We start from the raw sequence: 24,064 nt of genomic DNA, 5'->3' as shown, positions 1-24,064 counted from the left end.
CTTGTGAGTATCTTCAACATTTAAAGTAAAACAAATCCTTTTTCATTTCAACTAGAATTGCTTAAGTACATTCATTTTGAAGTCTTTCGTCCACTGCGTTCGTTATGCCCATGCAAAGACCACATTATGATGTTAATTTTGAATAAATTACTTAGCTGAAACTTGGCTCAATCTTTGACCCATGTATAAGTCGAGGGCGATTTTTGGAGCTTCTTTTGAGGCCATAAAAGGTCTACTTATACACAGGTAAATATGGTAATGGCATGAGAGGAAACCTCTGGGTTTCAGCTTGCTTGGTGCATGATTTGAAACCTGTACAATGGGAATTTGTTAGTGAAAATCGGCTTGGTGCTGAAGCGATCCGAAATCGAGCTTTCCACCCTTGTCTTTCTATTGGCACGCAGAGGTGAACGTTGAACGCAAACCCTTCATTTTTCTTGGTATTTTTAATTTTTTAAAAAGCGCTCTACTACATGTAATTCTACTAAGTTGTAGAAGGACACGGCTGAATTCTATTCGTAACAATCAGTCATTATTGACACTGTTGGAATGTTTTGTGGGTGTATCCTAGTGCTGCGAAACAATGATGCTTATCAACGTTTGTAAACGTTTTCTGAATGTTTTGAAATGATTTTTCAATGGTATGGAACGTTTTCTCTTTCCGTTGGGGACATTGCAAACGTTTCAGAATGCATGGAGAATGTTTTTGAATGCATTTCAACGTTTCCAAATGAATTGGGCTGAAAAACGCCTCAACGCAATTTTCATTAAGCCTAGTTTTCCCAAAGAGGATCACATATGTAATGGATTTTTTTAAATTTTTATAATGCATATTAAATGATTTATTATTTTATGATTATTACTATTGAAAAATTTAACATTTTTCTTTGAATTGGTTAATAAAGTTATTATGTTATTATTAAAAAAATAATAAATAATAATAGTAATAAATAGTAATAATAATAATAATAATAATAATAATAATAAGGTAGGTCCATTTTTAAAGAAGCGGTTAAGTGTGCGGAGGAGTTTGGGTTGAAGTTGGATTTGGAACATGTACAAGATCAAGAGGGAAGTGCGGAAGTGCCAAATCGAGAAGTTAGAGGATGAGGTCAGAAACAAACGATGGCAAGGGCGTCTAGTGACTACCAGGCTGGAGGATGAGAGTTTGAGTGCGGACGGGTGTTTCTGGTGGCTCACAGAGTGGAAGAACTGCACATCACACACAATCGCTGGACTCGTTGAGCTATACAAACAGCTCTTGTCAACGCGAGTATACAAAAGTCAGAAGACCCACACAAGCGCGGAAGGTGACATGAGGCGCAGATTATGCAGCAAGGCCCCGGAGAGCGTGGCTCATATCTTGTCAGGTTGTAGTGTGTTGGCCCAGAGCAAGTATCTCTCTAGACACGACGCCAGTGCTGAAGGTACTGTTTTACGAGCTGTTGTATGATGAGGGACTTAGACGAGATACCACCCTGGTACACACCCTACAAGCCCAAGCCTGTGTATGAGTCAGAGAACGTTAAAGCTTTTTGGGATGCCCCTATATACGCTGATCAACAAGAGGTCAGATGCAATAGGGTGGATGCATGTATTGTAAATCATAAGTGCAAGACAGTTGTGACTCTGCAAATGAGTTGCCCATGGGTGAACAATTGAAAAAGAAGGGATGAGGAGAAGACCCTTAAGTACGGACCCCTTCGCTGGGAACTGAGGCAGCAGTTCCCGGGCTATCCAAAAGCTCTAAGGTGCTTTTACAATCAAGATTAAACATAATTATTCAATAAAATAATGCTTAAAAAGGGAAGTTTTAAGATTATGCGTAAAAGAGGTAAAATCTACGCTACATTTTATGGTCTCATTCCACAGCTAAGGTTCACAAGCAGAAAAAGCGTGATCACCATAAGATTTTAACTTGGAACGAGGAATCACTAACAGGTTCCTACCCTCTGATCGTAAGGTCCTAGTAGGCTTGTGAGTTTCTAACAAGTCACCAATATACATGTGACTAGGGCATAAATTATTTAAAGCTTTAAAAATCAACAGTAAGATTTAAATAATTCTCTGCTCCACAGGGAGCCAGTGAAGTTCCTTCAGTAAAGGAGTAACATGATCATACTTACGACCACATAAGATCTGACATCCGTGCCGCACAATTCTGGGCTAATGGCAGTCTATGAACTAAATATTTCCGAAGACCAAAATAGCAGAGAGTTACAGTTGTCTAATCTGCATGTAACGAAGGCGTGTACTAACGCCTCAGTACTATTAACTGATGAAAACTTTCTGATCCGAGAAATATTCCAGATATGAAAAAATGCAGATTTACAAATAGCAGAAACGTGACGGTCCATATTTAACTTCTTGTCGAAGATTACACCTATGTTCCTGGCAGAGTGCGAAGGCTGTATAACAGATCCATCAATCACTGTAAAGGAAGGAAGCTGAGAAGCAGAGAGATTGCGTGATCCAATGACCAAAAGCTCAGTCACCATTAAGTTGAAGTTTGTTCAAGGACATCGAAGTTGCAATATTTTGTAGGCATGCTTCGATTCTTGGAATAGTAACATATGAAACAGAGTCAAACGAAAAATAAACCTGACAGTCATCTGCACAGAAATGGAAGTTCATATCATGTCTTCTTATGATGTTGCCGAGAAGAGATGTACACAGTAGATAACTGAATTGGACCTAGAACAGATCCTTGGGGAACTCCATTCATCAGATTAGCCTCAGGAGGAATTTGATCCATTTATGCTAACAAATCGACTATGGTCAGTGAGATAGGACTTCAACCAAGCAAGGACTTTGCTTCTGATACCAAACTGAGTACGTCTGTGAATTAAATAAACATGGTCGACAGTGTCAAATGCGACAGATAGATTGAGCAGGAATAAAACAACAGTGCAACCACAATCCACAGCATGTAAGATGTTGTCATGAACTCTCTTTTTTCTTTGTGAAGCCAAAGCTTAAACACGCTCATTGAAAGAAACAAAACAATATGTATTCTGAACTTTGGAAATTGCATGTCCCAAGTTCCACTTGTTTCCAGATACCAGTAACTTCAACAGGTTGGGTCATTAGGGGTCAATATTGGTGGTCAAAATTTATAATTATTGGTTGGATGTCAAATCACCCTTCTTCTGAAGTCACTACTTGGACTGTGTTTTGGTATGTCTGCACCTTTTTGCTTCTACATGTAACTGTTAAGCTACTTTTGTTTTTTCCCTTGCAGCCCTATGGTATCCATGCGTGTACTGGTTCATGGTGGCATTATTGCTCGAGTGATTGGTAAGTTGCTGTCAAAAGCCTGTATCTACAGTACCAACACTTTTGGCTGTTATGCAAGGATTACCGGTAGTCAAAATGAAAATGACTTAGAATGGCTTTTTTGGCCTGGGATGGACTTGTTAAAGTGGTACTATGATCAAAAAATCATTTCCTTTTTTTCTTCTGATTTTGAAAGTGTGTTTGCTTAACACCTAACTGGCAAAATTTTGAGCTTTGAGTTTTATCCAAAGGCTGTTTATTTTGAGTGTAAGTTTTGGATTTCACAGTCCGCCATTACTCACGTTCAAAACTGGCCGATTGGACCTCAGAGGGTTGGATCTAGAGAAAATGATGTCATTTACTCACTAGCTTAAAATTTCAGCGTGTAAACGCAATTTATTACATATGCAAAACACCGGTTTAAAAGTCTGAAAGCCCGAAACCCCCGTGCTGCATCTTAATTCGGCCGCGTACACACGCATTGCATTCTTAAACTAGTGAGTCTTTGACGTCATTTTCTCCTTGACCCAGCTCTCTCAAGATTTTAAAGTTAGTAATGGCGGACCAATAAATAAGAAAATTCCAGTTAAAATAAACAGGTGTCTTTTTAAAATCAGAACTTAAAACTTGGGTTAGGTAGTGTTTAGTTAACATAGTTTTGAAATCCAAAGAAAAAAAAGAATTGTTTTTTTGGTCGTAGTACCACTTTAAAAAAAACAAAACCTTACCTTAGGAACAGTTCATTATTAAATTTTATAAGGATGACCAGGTCGGGGAAAAAACTGAACAGGGCTTTGTGTGTTTTTCTTAAACAAAGTTACCGAGTTAAACCCATTCACACCTCGCCCTTGGACGCCTCCCATTGGCGATGGAAATCATCTGGCATTGACAGAGTAAAATCACTCTCGGGTCATTGGGTTAAAGAAATGTGGACTTAACCTAACACTGTGGCAGAAACACGACAGTTTCGTGAGAACAACATGTGGAACCTGTATTCGTATTGAAATTCACCCAATAAATTATTGCAATATGATATCTAATAGACCGAATGCATAAATGGTGGCCAAAAAATTTAATATTCTTTTGTTTATGTGCTAATTAAACTTACTAGCCTCGTTTGCATGGACAAAATACAAAAGAACGGTTTCTTTAGAGCAAGGCTAGTCAGTCTAATTAGCACATAAACAAAAGAATACATTTTTGGCCGGCATGTACATGTATGCATTCCGTCCATAATTTATTTATTTTCGATAATGCAAGGAAATCTGAAGCTCACGCTGTGCAACTGAATAAATTATGTGGGAATTCTAACAGGTCACGGAGCAATGTTGTTGAAATGACACAAAATAATAATCTTTGTCTGCTCTATTATTTTAGTTGTTATTCCTTTACAGTTCAAACAATGAACAAGGATCTTATATACTTTCTAAGGGAACTCTGCCAACTGCAAAATTCAGTGAATCTACTGGCTCTGCCGAACTCTTGCGAAATAACTCTTGGAATTCCTAGGAATTTCCTTGGAATAGTAGTGTGAGTTTTCACGGTAAATTCTGACTTGAATTCCAAGTTGTGCAAATTAGCTTTAAATTACTAGGAATTTCATGGAATAAGTGAGAAAATTTAGGCAATAGTTGGACCATTCTTGAACAAGGTCATAAAGAAGAATACATGTAGCTTGAAATAACTGAGAAATAGAAGTGCACATGTGGAACGCAAGAAACAAGGTTATAGTATCCTGCTCCTGTCAAATATTCCATCAAATCAGAAATGTGCTGGAAACTACAAAAGATCTATTGCAGTCAAGCTATTAACAGTTGCTACAATTACTCACTGACAAAAAAAATAGACTACAGATTTCAAAGCAGTTAGATGTTTTATTGCATGTACCTAAACATTTTTATTTATGTCAAAATCTTTGGATTGGGTTCTTCTTTTAAACTTAAATAAAAAAAAGGCTTTTAAACATATTGATAAACCACAGAAGAGGAACAAGTCTGCAAAGAGAGATCCCCAAATACACCAAACCATAACTGGTTGAGGAGACCCAATTGGCTGCTAAGCATTTTTGTCTGCTGCAAAGGACCTTCCCTGCTGTCCCATCAAAGAATTTTTTTCAGAAAGTGTCTCTTTATACTCTTTCGTGGCAACTAAAAAAATACAGTATGTATTCTTCAATGATGCAAGTAATGATTCCTTTAAATCACTGATCAAATTACAATTAAAGTGTGTGATCAGTAGACTCGAAAATTTGGGTCTCTTTACTTAAATAATAGCTTTGCGTCAATAATAGCTTGGTTTTTTCTGCATTGATTACAATAGTTAAAGCGACAGCATTTAGCATTTTTATGAGAAGGGAGCTTTTTTCAATTGTATACATGTAATTTTGCCGTAATATGTATGAGCAGTTCTATGTATGGAATCTTTTGCTTCACTATTTGGTCTAAAACTTCATTCTGGTGAAAGGTTTACCAATTTTTTACAGGGTTATAGCATTTAAGCCAACTTGAAGTATCCTTGCCTGACAAATCGACTTGAAGATGTGAAACTTCTGAATTATACGTGTAAATTGTTCGTCATTTTGAAGACAACGAGGCATCAAAAATCAAATGTTATTCCCTTATATAGTTTGTGCTTCCCTTTTTACTTGAGTTCCTGTAAGCATTTCCTTGCCTGGATCAGCATTTAAAGAGTAAATGTAGCAAAAAAAATTGTCACCACAAATTTGTGATCATTGATACAAACATTTGAATAAAACCGCCCAAAATCTGTAAGAGCTTGGACTGGTAACTGCTGACTGCTGACCAAAACGAAAAGGGCTCACTAGTTTCCAGTCTGGCCTCTCAAGGGTTATCCAAGATGGTGGAGGATGACAATCTTTCTGAAAATCATGGAATTCATTATACAGTGAAGAGAAATGAGCAAGATTCTAAAGATACTGGAGTTCATTGAAAAGATTTAAGTGTGTAATTTTCAAGAGTACTGCTTATGTTCCTTTTGGAATAAGGCTGATTATGAGCGCATCAAACAAGGTAATCCGTTGATGATATTTTGATTTGTCACAATCTATTGAGTACATCAGAATAAAAGTGTTCTTTTTCATTTATCCATGTACAGAGTGATTTTATGTTAAAAGTTTGTAGCCTTTAAAGGACGCTGCTTATGTTAATTACATGTATGACAAACAGTGAGTTAACTCGAAAGACATTTACATTGACATGCTTTGAATATGACCAAACCTAGTTACGTGTATATTTAAGGTTGAAGTTAAGCTCATTTTTTAAGGCACCAGATGAAATGAAATCCTAAAAGGGCTCTTAAACGTTAATTGTGTGACCCAGTGGTCAGGGCGCTGGCCTTGAGATCCGGAGATCCCGGGTTCAAGACCCGCTCTGACCACTCGTTGAATTTGATCCTGGTAGTCCCTGGTTCAACTTCCCAGCTGCACTTGTAAATAGCCAACTGGTTTGCTTCCGGCCAGTTGTGGTCCTTAACAGTTGTTGTTGTCAGTCCCTTTCGTTGTGTTTCATTGGCCCTGAAAAGCCCCTTTGGGGAGCAGCAATTAAGTATGTATATATGTATGTATTGTTGTCTCACTGAGCCATCCAGTACTACTGCACAAAATTCTCAAGAATTTCAACTCAATCAAGTTGAATCATTGAGTGGAATTTCTTAAGATTCCCATTAATTCCTAGTCGATAGTGCCCTTTTAGCTTTCAATTCCCAAGAATTGCCAAGAATTCCAACTCACTGGTTTTTGCTAATTGGGATAATTTGGAATTCCTAGGAACTCCAAGCTGTTTGAGAGACCGTAATCGTCACTTTCTTTAAATTCTAAGCTTCTCAAGCTTGGCTTATTTTACATTTGTGGGTAAATATGGGAATTCCTAGGAATTCCTCTAGTTTACAGTCTTTATCCTAGAAGACTTGAAAGCCTAACCATTTGCAGATGTAATTACAAAGATAACACCTTCTCCTTGATTATTTTAAGACCCTGAATGTTGGTCCAGCCGGAGTTAAACTCACGACCTCCGGCATGACAGCCAGATGCTCAACCAACTGAGCCACCGGTGCGCAGTACTGTCATTTCAAATTGAATGGACCTTGGAAAATTTGACTTAACTAGAAATACTGAACGTGGCTAGGGAAAGAAATCATGCTTTTTGGGCTAATAATTTTTTCTCCGACACTGTCATCCTTATATTGGTAATGGTAATGAACTTATATAGCGCATTTTCTATTAACATTATTATTCAAATGCACTTTACAAGCAAGGGATCTATTCGTGAGATCGGACATCGGCATATAGTTATAGGGATCTCACCCAGCACATGAATGAATGAAATGAGGCCTGACCACAACACCGGGAGCACCATCCTTTATAAATAGTGAACTGTTCCTTATAGAAATTCTGAGAACTAAATGCACCTTGGTTCTGCATTGAATTCTTACAAATGCAGTGGAACCCCTGCTTACTGCCACTATGGTAATACAGTAATACATTGTCTTGAAGGAAACCTCGTTAAGTACAGTGCCAGCTAATTCAAAGGTATTTTTGCGCGGTTTACTGAATATGCGGGGAAAAGCAGATCTTAACAAGTGATGTCAAAATCCAAAAAGAAAATTGGGGGTAACCACGCATCTTTTTGACAATAATTAGTCAACAATGTTTGTAAAAAGCCTCAAAATACAAAGCAATTTATGGCCTTCTTTTGCAAATTGAAACATAATTATCTCTGAAAAATGTAGGGTTACCCCAAATTTTCTTTTTGGATACCAAGAGCACTTGCTAAGTTCTTTTTTCTCCGCATAGTTTTGAACCGTGCAAAAATATTCCTGTATTAATAAGCACTGCTGATAGGAAGTCTGAGTGTCTCGAGATGTGCAGAATGTATGCGCAGTAACAATAATGTAGTCATGGTCCTTAATGCAGTCACCCGTTAATATGGCCAACGGCCACAATTTAAAATCCCAAGCATTAGAATCCTTTAAAATTTCATATCAATACTACCACTGCCCTAAGTTTAGAAAACCAACATGCTTGTGACATGTTGATTTCATTGACCTTTGTAATTTGCTACAGTAATCGAACAGCAGATTTACTTTACGAAGTGCTGTAAGCATTACTCCCCCCTGTATAGTACAATATTATTGAGGGAAGTTTCAAGTGTTTTATACAATGATTTACTGTACGTACATTTGGGTTTTTTATTAAGGTGGCTGGAACCAGTTTCACCACTTTTAGAGACCTTCCTATTAGATGGGTTATAACTACAACACTGTATCACGTAACAGCAATGTTATGGTACCATATGAAACACCATTATTGCATAACAAAATGCGCCCAATATTATGACATAATAGGTTACCATGGCAACATGAAAGCTCTTCAAAAACACCCTATTTTTCGTTTTTACTTACTTATTTCTCAAAAATGAACTCGGTGACCACATTTTTTATTGTAGAATAGTAATTAGCAATTTGAGATAGAACTATCAGCAAAGTTAAAAAAAATTCTTGGGAGCTAATTCAGGGCTACCTTACATTAAGGTTGCTCTGAATTGGCTCCCAAGAATTTTTTAAAACTCTGCTGATAGTTCTATCTCAAGATGCTAATTACTATTCTACAATAAAAAATGGGGGTCACCGAGTTCATTATTAAGATAATAAGCAAGTAAAGACGAAATATAGGGTGTTTTTGAAGAGCTTTCATGTTGCCATGGTAACCTATTACGTCAAAATAGTGAGCGCATTTTGTTAAGTAATAATTTGTGTTTCATATGGTACCATAACATTGCTGTTACGTGATACAGTTTTGTAGTGACAACCCTTCTAATTAAAAGGTCCTTAAAAGTAGTAAAACTGTTTCCAGCCACCTTAAATAGAAAAGTTCTTCTGGTGCAAATGCGTTATTTGTCATTATGGCCCTTTTAAAATTCATGAATTTTGACCCTACCCTGGTAATACAGCCAATTTTTTTTTAGGCCCATTAATGACCTCATTAATGGTTTCCCCTGTATGTGGAAAATTAAGAGAAAAGTGAAGCTGGTAGAAGTTGCAGAACTTCAAAGTGGCCCTTCAACATTGCCACTGATATTTTTTGACAACACTTTATGTAAACTTGTGCTGTAAGAAATGTGATTAACTTTGTCATTCTTTTTGTCCCTTCCAGGGAGAGGTCACCAACATCTTTCGAATATTACTGACACAACAAAAGTTTCTTCAGTACGAGCTTATAAGTAAGTCCTGCAGCTGCGATGTTTACTACCTGCAATGGAAAATTTGAGGTGTACTCTTGAATTAATTTTAATGAAGCAAGCAAGGTGGACAAAAGTTCAAGTACATGTATATACAGTACTTATTGAAAATTTAAATGCGACTCTAGAAATGTAACATGATCACAAACGAAAGCAGTTTTAAAACCTGCTGGTAGCGCTTTAGAAATCAGGACAAGTTGCAGAATTTGCCTATACATGTAGGTGACCTGTTTCAACGAAACAGATTCCCGGCAGACTAACCTCAAACCCGACATTTAGATGTAGCAGATGCAGAGGTACAGCGCGTCCAATCGATGGCAGGCCTTGCAATAGTGTCGTGTTGGACGAGCAACCCCTTGAAGTTGTGGACACCTTTCGTTATCTTGGAGACACCATCTGTGCTGGTGGTGGTTGTGAAACTACCATCATAGCCAGGATAAGAGCTGCTTGTGGTAAATTCAGAGAACTGCTACCCATACTGTCATGCAAGAGTTTGTCATTTTGTACAAGGGGTACAGTCTATGGATGCTGTGTCAGGGTGCCATGCTCTATTCGAGTGAGTGTTGGGCCCCTGGGAATGCAGACCTGGCGAGGTTGGAGAGGAACAAGAGAGCAATGCTGAGGTGGATGTGTGGTATCAAACCTTACGACAATACCAGTCTGAGGGCCTTATGCAGTAAGCTGGGGATTGTCAGTCTAGAAGCAGCTCTTCGCTAATCGCGGCTTCGGTGGTTTGGGCATGTCGAGAGGGCAAATAGTGCAATCTCCTCAATCAGGTTCCATGAAGTTGTGGGTCGTAGACGCAGAGGTAGACCCCGGAAAACTTGGGCAGAGGTGATCAAAGAAGACCTTAAATTATCAGGTCTTGCACCTGAACTGGCTGCCGACAGGGATGCGTGGAGGAATGGTGTGCGAAACCATGTGCCGTCACACCCGCCCACAAGTGGAACATGACGTTAATGGATAGTAGTCGTAGTAGTAGTAGTAGTTGACTAGGAACCATCATTCATTTCCATTGACCAGTAAAATGATGTTTGGCATTACACAATAAAATCTGTAAGTGTCGCTGTTAGGAGAGAATGGGGTACTGCAAAACCAAAAAAACCAGCAAGCGCATCAAACTTGGGACATTTTGAAATCTCGCCTGAAGAACGATATAATTCTTAACTTGACATAGTCTGATGTTCGAACCATCTTTGCTCACGTTGCGCTTTCACGACTAACTCTCTTGGCAGCCGGCCGTTACTCGTGATGAATTTGCGTAAGCCACGCTGATGTGCACCAATGTTCAAATGTTAACCAGAGCACGAAAACAATCTTTTCAGTTGAGATGAAATAATTTTCTACTAGTTCAGGGGTTTGGTTTCCTTGGAATGTTTTTCTTTTTGTAACTTGTTACTGTTAAACAACTTGGAAAGTAATACCGCAGTTGTAAATGGCAAGAATAATATTTACAGAAGTCTTACTTTGAACCACAAACGGTTGGTCACACAAGGTTTGCGAGGATATGTTGAATGTGTTTTATAAATTCTCTGTGACCAGGAACCCGATATTTGAGTCAAGTTAAAGTGAATCTGCAATAGTAATGTTTTGGATAGTGATTTAGCGACACTATCTAGCTTGAGAAGTTCTGGCTAGATTCTGGCTACGGATATTCTGTTCGCATGTAAAAGGAAAGTAAAGGCAACCAAGGTCCATGACGATCGGCCATGATCCTCGATCTCTGTTCGCAATTTTCAACCAACATTATAACCTGGCTTATTGAAACAAAAAGTCAACGGAAACCGGTTACAACTCTACCGCGGAATTTTAATTACCGAGGGTTTACCTTGGTTGGCTTTCCCGCTGCAACTTTGGAACCTAGCCGTAAATTTCCCTCGGCAGAAAATTGGCCTACCGTGGGAATATCGAGGGAAAGTCGCGACAGGGTGACGCGGCAATGACGCGGTAAAGGGGTCATAACTTTCAGGCGGTACTGTAAATGCATCCTCATCATGGCATCTCTGCTACAGTATTCTGGTGATTCCAACCTTCAAAGGTCTCCCACAATGTTAATAGACCAATTCGGCTAACTCAATGTTGTACCCAATTCAGATCCTGTGGCAATAAAACGTTTTGTTCCAAATATTTCCATGAATGCTTCATTATCATGCAAATGCAATACGCAAAGAATCTTAACCCCGAGAGATTTGAATTGGATACAACATTGTGTGAGCCAAATTGGTCTATCCATGATTACTCCTATGGCATATTATTCCGTCAACATTACCTTCCGGTTGTGTGAGTTTGTGGGACTCCTTGCTTAAATCAATTTTGTTTCTTTTGCAGAGAAGATTGCAATCCCTTTAATCACATGGACCGAGTGATAACAATACAGTATAAACTACCATCGGAAGCAGAGTCGTCCCTTGATGAAGAGACTGTGCTTAACGAACATGAAGAAGAAGCTCTGAGAAAGTGTAGTGAAGCAGAAAATATGGTTAATGCCAAAGCTCATTTTTGCTTAAAAAATGTCATGGAGGTTGGTACAGGGGACTGTTGACTGCTAAGGTTGAAGCCAAGGGACCGGTTGCTCGAAGCCTGGTTAGCACTAACCGTTGGTTAAGAGGTATCAAAACCCATAGGTTTCCATGGTATTTAATGCTGGTTAGCGCTAACCATTCTTCGAGCAACCTGGGCCTGGACTTCAACTAATTCGCTTCAAAGGGCTTGAAATGTCTTTGGTCAATCTGATTAAAAAGCGTTAAAATGACATGTCAATAATTATTGTGAATTTTCAGATGGCACTTTTTTTGCCTTGTCTCAACCTTGCCAGAATTCATTACACACCCTGCTCAGGCAACTCATTTACTGCTCTTTATCGTTGTGGTTGTTGTTGTTGTTCTTCTTCTTCTTCTTATCATTATATTATTATTAGTATTGTTGTTGTAATAATATACACGAAAAATATTCTCCATTCTGATTTGTATAAAAGAAATTGAGTTAGTTACAAAGTGTATGAAATAGGTAATTCTGTGTAAAAAGAGCTTGCAAACCAAGCACTCTCAAAGCTGCTACCTAAAGGTCGCCTAGGGCACCTTATTTGCGAGTGCAGGTGACCAAATTTCTGAACGATATTTTATTAACGTCTAAGCAAGTAATCACATGATTTTTTGTGCAATAACACTAGCAAGTTTTTGCAAAGACTACAAATTGCATTTGCCCTACAGGCTTGTGCAATTTTGTCTTTGAATTAAATTTATTGGAGCTTATTTCTCCAAATTTGCCCTTGAAATCATGTGATTACATATTACAATTAGTTTAAAAACCAAGAAATTACAGTAAAATGGAATTAAGTAATTATTTTGACTTTCCCATTAATTTTAAGGGTTCAAATGCAAAACAAGAAAAAAGCTGGCTGGAACCCCACATCAGTTCATGCCCTTCAAATAATTACGCAAAGTAGTGAAATGTGACTGTTTAAAAATGGCAATTAAGTATCAAGTGAGACCAAGGTCTTGGTCCTGTTTCACGACTGGCAGAGTGTTAACCACTTTAAAAAAAATTCAATGTAAAGAATAGGCCATTTCCGAGTACGAGGTTTTTGTTATGAAAATTAGTTTTCATTCATATGTAAAGTTGAACAAATTACCATCACAAAAACTTCGCACTTAGACTCGCTTTGAAGAGGAGGCAGACTTGATATTTCATTGTCAGATAACTGAGATACCCTAAGGAGAAAGTAAGTAGTTCAATAATAATTGTAATTGTAATTGATACATTTATTTCTTTTCCTTTTGTCAGTATCGTTCAGCTTTTCAGCAATACTACATGCAGCATCAACAGGGTCCATGGCCTCCAATGGGAGGACCCTTGCAGAGTCCCTCACCTGTAAGTAGACACATTCTGTCACAGTGCCCCTTGGTTAATTAAGATGTGTTCATCAAAATTTACAACTGGTGTTTTTGGTCGCTAAGATTTGATACGAGTTTTGATTTGATTTCTGTACTCCCTAACCCCTAAAAGGACTAATTTCGATATATTAAAATTCAGTCCTAAACAAATGGCATCATCTTGAGGCTCGATCTGGGGAATCAACTCATGCAAATACTTATATTTATTTCCCAGATCCTCGAGGTGAGATTCCTTTTGTTTCGGACTGAATTTTCATATAATATTGAAATTGGTCTATCAGTGCCGCAGTGCTAAATACAGTTCACGCTTGACTGAAGTTCTTCAAAGACTTGGAGGATATTACACGATGGCGAGAGTATATGAATTTGAGTGGCAAGAACATAAAATTAATATCTTTGAGCTGAAGTGTAATTTTCTTTTTATTATATAGACAGGAGTGTTATACTCACCATTTTTCTTTCTAACACTGAGCACAAACAAATTCATGCAGCTCGGAGGCAGGAATTTCTTCAATTTTTGCATTTTTTGTTCACTAGCAAGGAACTCCAATAATTGTAAGTTGTAAGAAGTTTTATTCTTCTTGTTAGCATTTTCTTGTTTCTAAGAGAAGGAGTTTTCGTCATCTTCAGAGAACTTCACCAATTTTTAACCGACTGCTTGCACAAAGAAAGGCGGGAAATGATGTCATCAATATCCTTGGATATGCCGCAGCGCTCGAAGCTGCGACCGAATTGGTTGCCCTGGCGACTGGAAAAAAACAATTGCGCAGGGTTCGTACGCGTCTTGAAAACCCTTGAAAACCCTTGAATTTTGAGAGTACATTTTCAAGGCCTTGAAAGTCCTTGAAAATCTCTGCTCTTCATTCCTGGTCCTTGAAAGTCCTTGAATTTTCTCTGACCCTCATAACTTTAGTAAAAATAATCAGCCACTCAAGTCATGTCATTACAAACGCGACGAGCTGTAGGGTCGAGAATGGTTACCAGTGCCTTTGCATTATTTTCACGCATCTTCGTTACGGAAAATGAGCCAGAATTGTACTGTCAGACTATTTCCTTGGGTAAATTCTTCGACGTAAATAAAAAAGAGGTCCTTGAAATTTCAAAATTTGGCCCTTGAAAGTCCTCGAAAAGTCCTTGTATTTTTGGTCTGAGAAAGTGTACGAACCCTGATTGCGACAAAAATTATCGCCAAGGTTGCCAATTTGGCGATTGTTCCTGCGTTGAAGTGGGGTCGTGATAATCGGTATATTTTTTTTAAACTCTAGATCCAGACAAAATTAAAAAGCTTGATAATATACCTCCAGAAACATTGGCCGTGAATTTCTTTTGCAATTCTTGCAGTTCTCTTCCTGTATTTGTATGAAGAGTTGGTCAGCAGTTCTTTCCTTCATGTAATACTCCACAGTGTGACATCGAGGGGAAATGGCGTCCAACATTTTATATTTGGCGACTTTAAACAAAACTTAGATAATGGCAAATTCGCCACTTGGGTCCCGGATGTAGTTTTGTATTAATTTTATGAGTGGTGTATTTTCCAGTAAAACACTCCTGTCAATATAATAGTGTTTCAACACTTCTTTCTATAGTTTTCATCGTGTGTTATCCATAGCTATGACAAGAATCCTTCAATAGTCTCGCCAATTCGCCTTAAAAAGAAAAAGGGTGTGTCCATTGATGATAACTAGCATCTTATATTTCAACAAGATGCAAATAGGTGTCAGGAAAAAGGCCATCAATATTATCGTCACCGTTCCAAAGAATATTCCGTGTATTTTCCTACAGCTGCTTTTTAAAAAAATATTGGAATAAAAGTTTTCTTGCCAATTTATCGAATCCTCGTTGAATTTATTTTGGTTTCGGTGATTAATATAGGGCAGTGAACAACCGAAGTATAATATTTTTAATATTGAAAATGTTTTGAATTCTACAGCAAAACCAAGCATTTGTACCAAACTGGTTTCAAGGATTGTTTGGAAATGTTTCCCAAGGATATATGCATCTAGCACATGTATGTGAATCTTTTACGTGTATCTTTGGTGGGACTGCCATAATAATAATTCTTTTTTAATGCAAAGAAACTTGTTCCATTTATCGTTGGTTATACTGAAGGAAGCGCTGCGCATTCCATTTTGGAACAGTTGCTTAGGGCCTCAACAGACAAGGCAAGTTGTTATTGACGACAATTTCCAGTTGATAACTTAATTGAACTTGCAACTGTTAGTGTTAGGAAATGCGTTTCCACATACGAAAAGTTTAACGATGAAATGATATATGACATGAATCATATGTTGAACTGAAGATATAAAATGAAGTGAAGCTACGATCCTCGCAGTTATGAACGCAATTTTAGCAATAGCCCTTTTCACGGTCAGTTTTTCTCATTTGCATCACAATGTAATCTAACGTGGGTGCGAGGCAATTTCGGGTTAAAACAAAATAGCCCGGGTTGCTTTGAAATAGACGACTTACTGGTAACTTGTTCGCAGTTTGGGAAAAAAGGGAACTCTATGACAAAACTGCTACGTTTGTCGTCAACAACTAAACTAGTTTTTTTAGGAAAACTACTTTGTTGTTGATTGCTTGATTTTTTTTTCTATTTATAGTCGATAACTTATTCACACACGCATTGTTTGGCCGTCGATAACTTTTTGTCATTAATGACTGAAAGTCATCAGTAATAACTTCCCTTGTCTGTGGAGGCCCAAGATTACTTTTTAATATTAATAATAATTCATTAACTAATCAAAATTAACGCTTCAGTTATGCCAGTGTTAAAGTGCTGTGCCCAATATTATCAAAGCCTGGAGGTTGAAATAATATTACCTCCAGTTTGAACAGCTTGATCCTAGTTTTCAGGAATGCTCTGCCCGTCAATGGTTTTTAGAATAATGATCTGTGTGAAAAGTTAAAAGTTTACCCAGTTTCCACTGTCGCAAAACTGTCTCATAATCAAAGAAATGTGTGAAACTTGTATTACACAAATTACGGTACAGTAATAGCAGTAAATGCGAAAAAAAAATATGGGCTTTCTTATTTTTGGTTATAGTGTTTTCACTCGCGTGATCAGTTATCTTGGTTTTTCCACCCAAACAAGAAAACGTTTGTGTAATAATAGAGCTCAATTCCCGGAGGATTAGTTGGGGACACCAACATGGTCACTGTGACGTCACGTGAAAACAAGAAAAAGAGATGAAAATCCGTAGGGTCACCCAATTCGCCCTTGTCACACGGCATCCATACTGTCCCGGGAGAGCAAAAAAGCTTTGTTTTACCACGCCAAGCCTCACCCCCGTGGTTTCCACTGCGAGGCTTGGCGTGGTAAAACAAAGCTCTTTTGGTCTCCTGGGACAATAATTATGGCCGCCGTGTGACAAGGGCGAAGAGAAAATCCCAAAGGGAATGGGAGCTAAGTTGAGTTTAAAAAGTATGTCTTAGAACGTTTTTTTTTTACTCTGCGGAGTTTGGGAGAGAACAAGGTGATCCTGCTGTGTTAATGTTTCTTTCTGCATTGAAATTTTCAGGTGCCAGTTAAAATTCACCTCACCTTCCCAGCCAAATTCGCCGGCCCTCTGATTGGCAAACAGGCCTCAAACCTTGCTCATATAAAGAAGTTTAGTGGAGCCAGTAAAATCCATGTCTTCCCAAAAGATCGTGAAGTAGCAGAGAGATACATAGAGATCATCGGCACTCCTCTGCAACAGTACTTTGTGAGTCTTGTTGTAAAGGGTTAATTGTTGATGTATTTAAATGTGATATATGTATGACCCCCCCCCCCCCCCCTTATAAAAGCCAATGTAATGCTTTAACTGTCCCTTATCACAGTTCATGTACTTCCTGTTTGTATAACTACACTACAGGCAGACCTACATTTAGGGTCCAGGACTCAGGCTGAGGAAGTGCTGCCTTTGTAATCACACCTACATGGTTTCTCTTTCAAGTCTTCTCTCTGATAGAGCGGTTTTCAACGGAGTGTGGAAAGTAATTAGCTAATTGCTTTGGTTTTCCATTACTTCACTCAGCGATTGGTTCAAAGTTCTCGCGCCACCTTTTCAGCCAATCAGAAGTGAAACCAAAACCAATTGTGGCTTGCGAGTACACATTTTCCCGCGCTTTGTGTCGGGTTTAATTACTTCGAGTTTTAATTGGTTTACTGGATTGTCTCTGTCTTTTTTAATTGACCAAAGTAATCACTTTGGTTTTGGTTTTATGACACTCGATTGAAACTCGCTCTAAGAACAGTTAACTGTGCACCCCATCTCACAACCCTTGTTCTTAGAATTCTTTGAAACATTAAAGTGCTACTATGACCAAAAAAACAATTTTTATTTTTCTTTGATTTCAAAACTGTTAACTAAACAGTAACTGATAGAATTTTTAAACCTTCATTGCAAAAAGACACCAGTTTATTTTAACTGAAATTTTCCCGTTTAATGGTCCGTGTTTACTAACTTTAAAATCTCGAGAGAGCTGGATGGAGGAGAAAATGACATCAAAGACTCGCTAGTTTAAGAATGCAGTGCGTGTGTACGCGGCTGAATTAATATGCCGCATGGTCTCTCAGACTCTTAAACTCGTGTTTTGCGTACATAATAAGCTGCATTTACAAGCTGAAATTTTAAGCAAGCGAGTGAATGACGTCACTTTCCCTAGATCCAACCCTCTCAGGTCCAATCTGTCAGTGTGGAACGCGAGTAATGGCGGACCATGAAATCCAAATCTTACACTCAAAGTAAATAGCCTTTGGATAAAAATCAAAAGTTAAAATTTTGCCAGTTACACTTTCAAAATCTGTTGAAAAAGAGACGTGATTTTTTTGATCATAGTAGCACTTTGAAAGGTACCCATGACACACAACTCGAGAGGAGTTGTTCACAGGGTTCATGGTGTTTAACGCATTGCTCTGTTGACTTTTGTCTTGAAACTCAAATAACCTAAATTAATGTATATTTTCCTTTTATCCTTTTCACTGTTAAGGCTCAACACTGTGTCTACTGTAAACTTGCTGAAGAAGGCTATAAAACCAACTCTGGAGACAATGTTGGTGAATTGAAATTGAAAACAGAAATTTTTGTACCTCTCAAAGGCGGAAGTAAGGACCAGCCCAACATAATCGGCCGATTCATTGGAAAAGAAGGCCATAATGTAGGTTTCGTTTGACATGGATTTAAATGAGAAGTGGACAATTTTTAAAGTTAGACAACAGCTCGCCATATGTAATAATGATAATCATAATAATACTTTGTTTACCCTCGGATTTTCAGAGTGGCTAGTAGCTAATAATACCTCCAAGCATTTAACATATACAATTGTTAAGAATCCCAACAGGTCTTTTTAGGTGCCTTTTTTATTTTGCACACAATGTGGGAAAAAAAAAACAATTTAACCTTTTTGACTTGTGCACAAAACAGTGGGTATTTTAGTACGGATTTCCTTAATTTGATGTGGAGGTTGGCAGAAAATTTGTAGGGGTTGTATGGTCTTTTGAAGTGGACGGGGGGTTGGGGGTGGGAGCGGTCAGAAGGCATAGTTTCCCTCAAGCAAAAAAGAAAATGAAATTTCCAGCATGTTTACATCAAAGTTTTTACAGTAATATTTTATGGTTATTTTTCTAATGACTACATAAACATCGATTTCCCCAGATTTCACCCCACCCTCCTCCTGGATAGCTCGCAAGGCGCCTTGCGACCCCGAAAAATGTCACGTCTGGTGCTTCTGAAATATGTCCGCTCTACTTTACAAAAATGTCCTAGAAAAACGTGAGAGCAAATAGAGGTAGAGGTTGGACTTAAAAGGTATTTGACCCATATGGTACAAACGAAAATGGTGGAGAGATCATGCATGACTTGAAAGAAGCCTTCAGCATCAGTCATTGTTTTGCTCTTTTTGGCATTAAAAAACGTGCTGAATAATAACAATAATGATAATGATAATAATGAAAAAAAAAGTTTTCTATAGCGCCATTTCCCAGTGGTCCAATGGCGCTTTACAAAAAAAATTTATGAAAAACTAAAATTAACTAACCCTAACGATAAATACATAAGAAGTCCAGGCGTCCTAGCTAAAAGCTTCTTTGAATAACCGAGTTTAGACTTAAAAGTTGAAACATATACATGTTCGTAATTCTAATGCCAGACTGTTCCATATGGTCGGAGCGGCAACCATACACGAGCGACCACCATACGTTTTAAGGTTAAATCTGGATACAGCAAGTAGATTATGACTAGACGATCTCAGCGTCCTGTCAGGCTTGTAAGACCGAATAAGATGCTTAAGTGCTTAAGATGTTCTTCTGAGAGATAACACATATTACAGTGTTTCACTCTGATAGAAAAATGCATTTTACTAATTAAGGAAATGAAAGTTTATCTAATGTTCATCTTCCATTCGTGTCAGGTGAAAGAATTGCAAAAACAAACTGGAGTCCGTATAAAAGTGGTAGCAGGCAATGAAGATTCGGAAAATAAAGAAGCGGTCATTCTCATTGAAGAGAGCTTTGCCAGTGGGCAGGTTAGTATTTTACAGTATTTTGTTTCTTTGTATTTTTTTGCCGTCCTGCCTACAAAGAGCTGCAACGGTCGCTTCATTGTGCGTTTTGCAAAAGTTCTCTTCGCTTGAAGTTTCAATCAACTTTTTCAATCAACTATTGTTTAAATGAATACGAAGTCAATAGGCCTTACGCATAATGACGTCATATGCTCAAAGATTCACCACCAAGCCTCGTTTGCACAAAATTATTCACATCCTCTGCACATGTAACACTGTTTGCACATGGGTTTTCTTTCCAATTTGTTCCTTTGGGATTCAGCTCAAGCTAAAATTTACAAGTTTGATTTTCGAATTCGAGGCTTTGAGTGAAATTATCAAGTCAGACGTCATCACCTCAAAGGGGTGCAGGGCTGGCGTAGGGGCGACAGCACTCGCCTCCCACCAATGTGGCTCGAGTGCGATTCCCAGACTGCGTCATGTGGGTTGAGTACTCTGCTCCAAGAGGTTTTCCTCTGATTTGATTTGCGTTGATTGACTGTTTTACCATCCCATGATGCAATACGTTTGGAGGGGGTCTTTACATAAAAACAATACAAGTTAATTACTGTTGGGACTGTATCATGCTTCAGTGAACTGGATATTCCATTGTTTTAATGCAAATAACCCCCCAAAATGAACTGTATTGTGGGATTGGTGAAAAAAGCGAATGTGTAGATTAACATTTCAGTTTACAATGTCCCCAATTAGTGCTCCAGAGCTAGAAGACAAAGCACTTTAAATAAAGTTACTTTCCTTTCAAAGGCTGCATAACTTTATCCAGTGGTAAAGTCATTATCCTTCAGCTTCAATGTTTTCAAAGATTTCTGTAATTGCTCGTGTAACCGTGAATATGCAGCACCCTCTGAGCACATTTGAGTAAACGGGTGTGCGAAACTTTGGCCAACGTTTAAACGTGGAGTGGATTTTACACTTAATCCACTTGATAAAGTTATTCGTCCTTCGAGCAACTGGGGCAAGGTGCGCAGGAAATGAAGCTAGTTAAAATCAAGCGGAACTTTCAGCTGCCACAAGTGATTGGCATGTGTAAAAAGCTCAAAAACGAATAAATCTTATTAGCCAATCAAATGTATACACGTGGCTCTCATCAGCCAGTTATAGTGCGTGTTCTTTCTCAGAGAAATAAAAACTTGGGTTGTTCCAATGTTCATTCAGTTTTTATTTCGTTTTCATTTCCAGCGTGCTCAGATGCAGATTCTTGATGCTATTGCTCGTTGTCAATGTCCGCCACCGAGGCGCCAGGCACCTTACAGCTGAACACTAAAATTGTGTCTTCCAGAATGCATTTGTATAGAGGCCCGTTTCCAAAGAATTTCTCATGTATGGCAGATTACCTCCTGGCATCACTGGAACTTTCACAAGAGCCTCTTGTAACTGTTGAACTATTCACCACTCGTGTATTACTCGAATTTCTATTGCAGTATTATGGTATACCAGGTGTATTTTTGGTACTTGCTACCCTTGCATGAGCCTTGCTAGAAAACACCAGGTGGCTTTTGAATAATTTCTTGCTTAAGAAGTGCACTGCTACATAGTGTTAAATTTAATCACAGTTGTCCATGGCAGGCCCAATTGCAAGGGAAACTGTATTGGTGTAGGTTTTGTCTCCCAACTTCATTTGTAAGGAAATTGCACCGGTTAAATTCTAGACATCAGGGTACAGTTGTTCAAAAGCCCATTAGCACTAATCCGCAATTTAATACCAATCAGCTTTGAATCACGATTTTGCACGTCGAAAAAATCCTTAACAATGTAATTTTATGCTGATAAAAAGCCAAAATCTGTGTCAAAACTGAAAGCGAAATGTTGGGGGGGGGGGGGGGGGAATTTTTTTTACCGTAAAAGAAACTGCAATTTTTGTTTTCCAGTAGCCCAGGATTACTTAATCCGGCTTTGAATTATTGGTCCCTGCAGAGTTGTGGCTTGGGGCCCGAATGTTGATTGCAGGTTGTACGCTTGGATTGCTAACTGTCAGTCACAAAGAAAACAGATGGCTTTTGTCGGCAAATTACTAATTTGTTGTTTTATTGCATGCTGATGTTTTAAATCAAATTCTTAAAGTGCCAACATGTTTGTTGTTGTGATGTATTGTATAATCTGATGTCAGCCTTGTTTTTCATCCGTGACTGCTGTGAAAGTTTGAGCAATGTGGAAGTGATACGTTGTGATTGGTAGGGTCGGTATTTTCATGTCGTATGTGATTGAGTGTTTTGTCTGTATGGGTAAATGTAGTTTTGACATTCTCTTAAAACAAGTTTGCTCTGCCTGCGGCTCTTTCAGTAGAAGTTCCTAACTAACTTTTGAGGCACCAAATAACCAAAAATGTATATACTTCAAAGGATATCTTTCTAAAAGCAACTTGCTTGTTTCAACCACCAGTGGGGTGTTTTTGCTGGACAATCTGTGTTTACTGACTGAAACTCATGGAAGAATTTTTCTTACAGAGTTTCATTTCAGGAAAAAAAGCTCACTCCTAACGTAGCTGCTCTGTCATCAAGCGAAAACACGTCATGTCTGCCTCAGGTATTCTTGATTCAGGGCATGGTTACTAATTACACTGTGTTGGTATACGACATTATCGTTTAAAAAAACATTTTAAGGTGGTTTGAGATTTTGTAATACTCTTGCTTAGTTCGCTGTAATCAGATAACGTTGCGAGACTTCCAAAGCGCAATTTTAGCCAAATTTTACTTATTATGCTTGTTATTTCCATGTCCTTTCCTCTGAAGAGGATGAACAAATTTTTTTTTGCTTCATACTGAACGGAAAATCACGCTACGGAGCTTTTCTTTTGTTTCTGCCTCATTGGACAGTCTCTTGCGCCTTTTCAGCGATTTAACGATGGTAGCTGATTACTTTTTCAGCTTGAGTTTGAGAGAAACTACGGTGAAAACGGTCTTCAATGCAAATTCAGGGACAAGCAACCGTTAAAAGCCTATGTTGACCCAAAAGACATTGGGCGATTATGTTGTTTTTGAAATAGTTCCAGCGTTTTGATTGGGTACTCGGCGGTGATTTCGGATTTTCCTTCTGTTCGAATTTGAACGAGGCGCGTAATGTCTTTTGGGTGAACGGTTTCCCAGTGAGAAAAACTAGATAAATCACGATGCAAAAAAACGTAAGGTTCTTTTTTTCTGTTTTCTCGCAAAATGATGGAAAATATTCGTGTTTCCCCTTGAAACTCAAATTGTGGTGGACGGAACACTTTTTTCTGCAAACCACATTCAGATGAACTTTGAGTGCTTTCGGTACCCGCATAACACGTAAGTTGTGCTCGCTGAGGGAAAACTATCGTGCTTACCCTGGAAAGTGCAGTGAACGGCATTCTGATTTGCATAAAGGGATTGTTTGGGTGGGGTTACTGTTAGATGCCTGTATTTGTGACTACTGTGTAGTTTTGACCAGTGTTCCAAAGCTGGCTGAGGGACTCTACACTTGGTAGCCTTAATACTAGCTACGCTCTGTACTGTACTGTACTCTTCTTGTCTTGAGACTTATCTGGAACTTAATGGTCCATATATACACCCATATTTTTCTCCAGATTAAATTATTTTGAACCAGTCTGTTTTTTTTTTCTCGAGATAGTCATTTACTTGAAAGATTAAAAACCGCGCAGCACTGGATAACGACAGAATTGATATTTATTAAGAGTATAGACCGAATGCATCAATGGCAGCCAAAAAAATATTATTTTTAATGTGCCATTAGACTCATTAGCATCGTTTGCATGGACAAAATACAAAAGAAATGTTGCTTAAGAGCGAGGATTACGAGTCTAAGTAGCACAAGCAACAGAATACATTTTTGGCCGCCATATTTGCATTAGGTCCATAGTCCATATAACACGGCGGCGCGAAGATATGAATTTTATTTAGTTGTAAAATATTTTTACACGAGAAAATAAATTTCACATCTTCAAGCCACTGTGTAATTTTCTTCGTATTATATAGACAGGAGTGTCTTACTCACCAATTTTCTTTCAAACACCAAGCACAAACTTTATCGCAAATTTTGCAGCTCGGCGGCAGGAATTTCTTCAATTTTCGCTTTTCTTCTTCACTTACAAGAAACTCCTTGAATATTTAGTCGTCGTGTTAG

At 38.3% G+C, this 24,064-nt stretch overlaps 1 protein-coding gene across 10 annotated transcripts in view; it reads left to right on the top strand.

The window, feature by feature from the left end:
- Positions 1–23,592, top strand: part of LOC138038945 (insulin-like growth factor 2 mRNA-binding protein 2) — an 84,822-nt gene extending 61,230 nt beyond the window's left edge. For all 10 annotated transcript variants that reach the window (XM_068885042.1, XM_068885097.1, XM_068885104.1 and 7 more), the window contains 9 exons: positions 3,242–3,297; positions 9,446–9,512; positions 11,859–12,051; positions 13,314–13,400; positions 15,354–15,431; positions 16,945–17,130; positions 18,398–18,565; positions 19,817–19,930; positions 21,146–23,592. In XM_068885042.1, coding sequence (XP_068741143.1) covers positions 3,242–3,297; positions 9,446–9,512; positions 11,859–12,051; positions 13,314–13,400; positions 15,354–15,431; positions 16,945–17,130; positions 18,398–18,565; positions 19,817–19,930; positions 21,146–21,223 — 1,027 coding nt within the window. In that variant the 3' untranslated portion in view covers positions 21,224–23,592. The remainder of the gene's footprint in view (positions 1–3,241; positions 3,298–9,445; positions 9,513–11,858; positions 12,052–13,313; positions 13,401–15,353; positions 15,432–16,944; positions 17,131–18,397; positions 18,566–19,816; positions 19,931–21,145) is intronic.
- Positions 23,593–24,064: the final 472 nt, after the last annotated feature.

The sequence above is a fragment of the Montipora capricornis genome, chromosome 1, assembly GCF_036669925.1.
Source record: "Montipora capricornis isolate CH-2021 chromosome 1, ASM3666992v2, whole genome shotgun sequence".
Taxonomy (NCBI): domain Eukaryota; kingdom Metazoa; phylum Cnidaria; class Anthozoa; order Scleractinia; family Acroporidae; genus Montipora; species Montipora capricornis.
The sequence above is the reverse complement of the archived record's forward strand: the minus strand, read 5'-3'. Positions and strand labels throughout refer to the sequence as shown.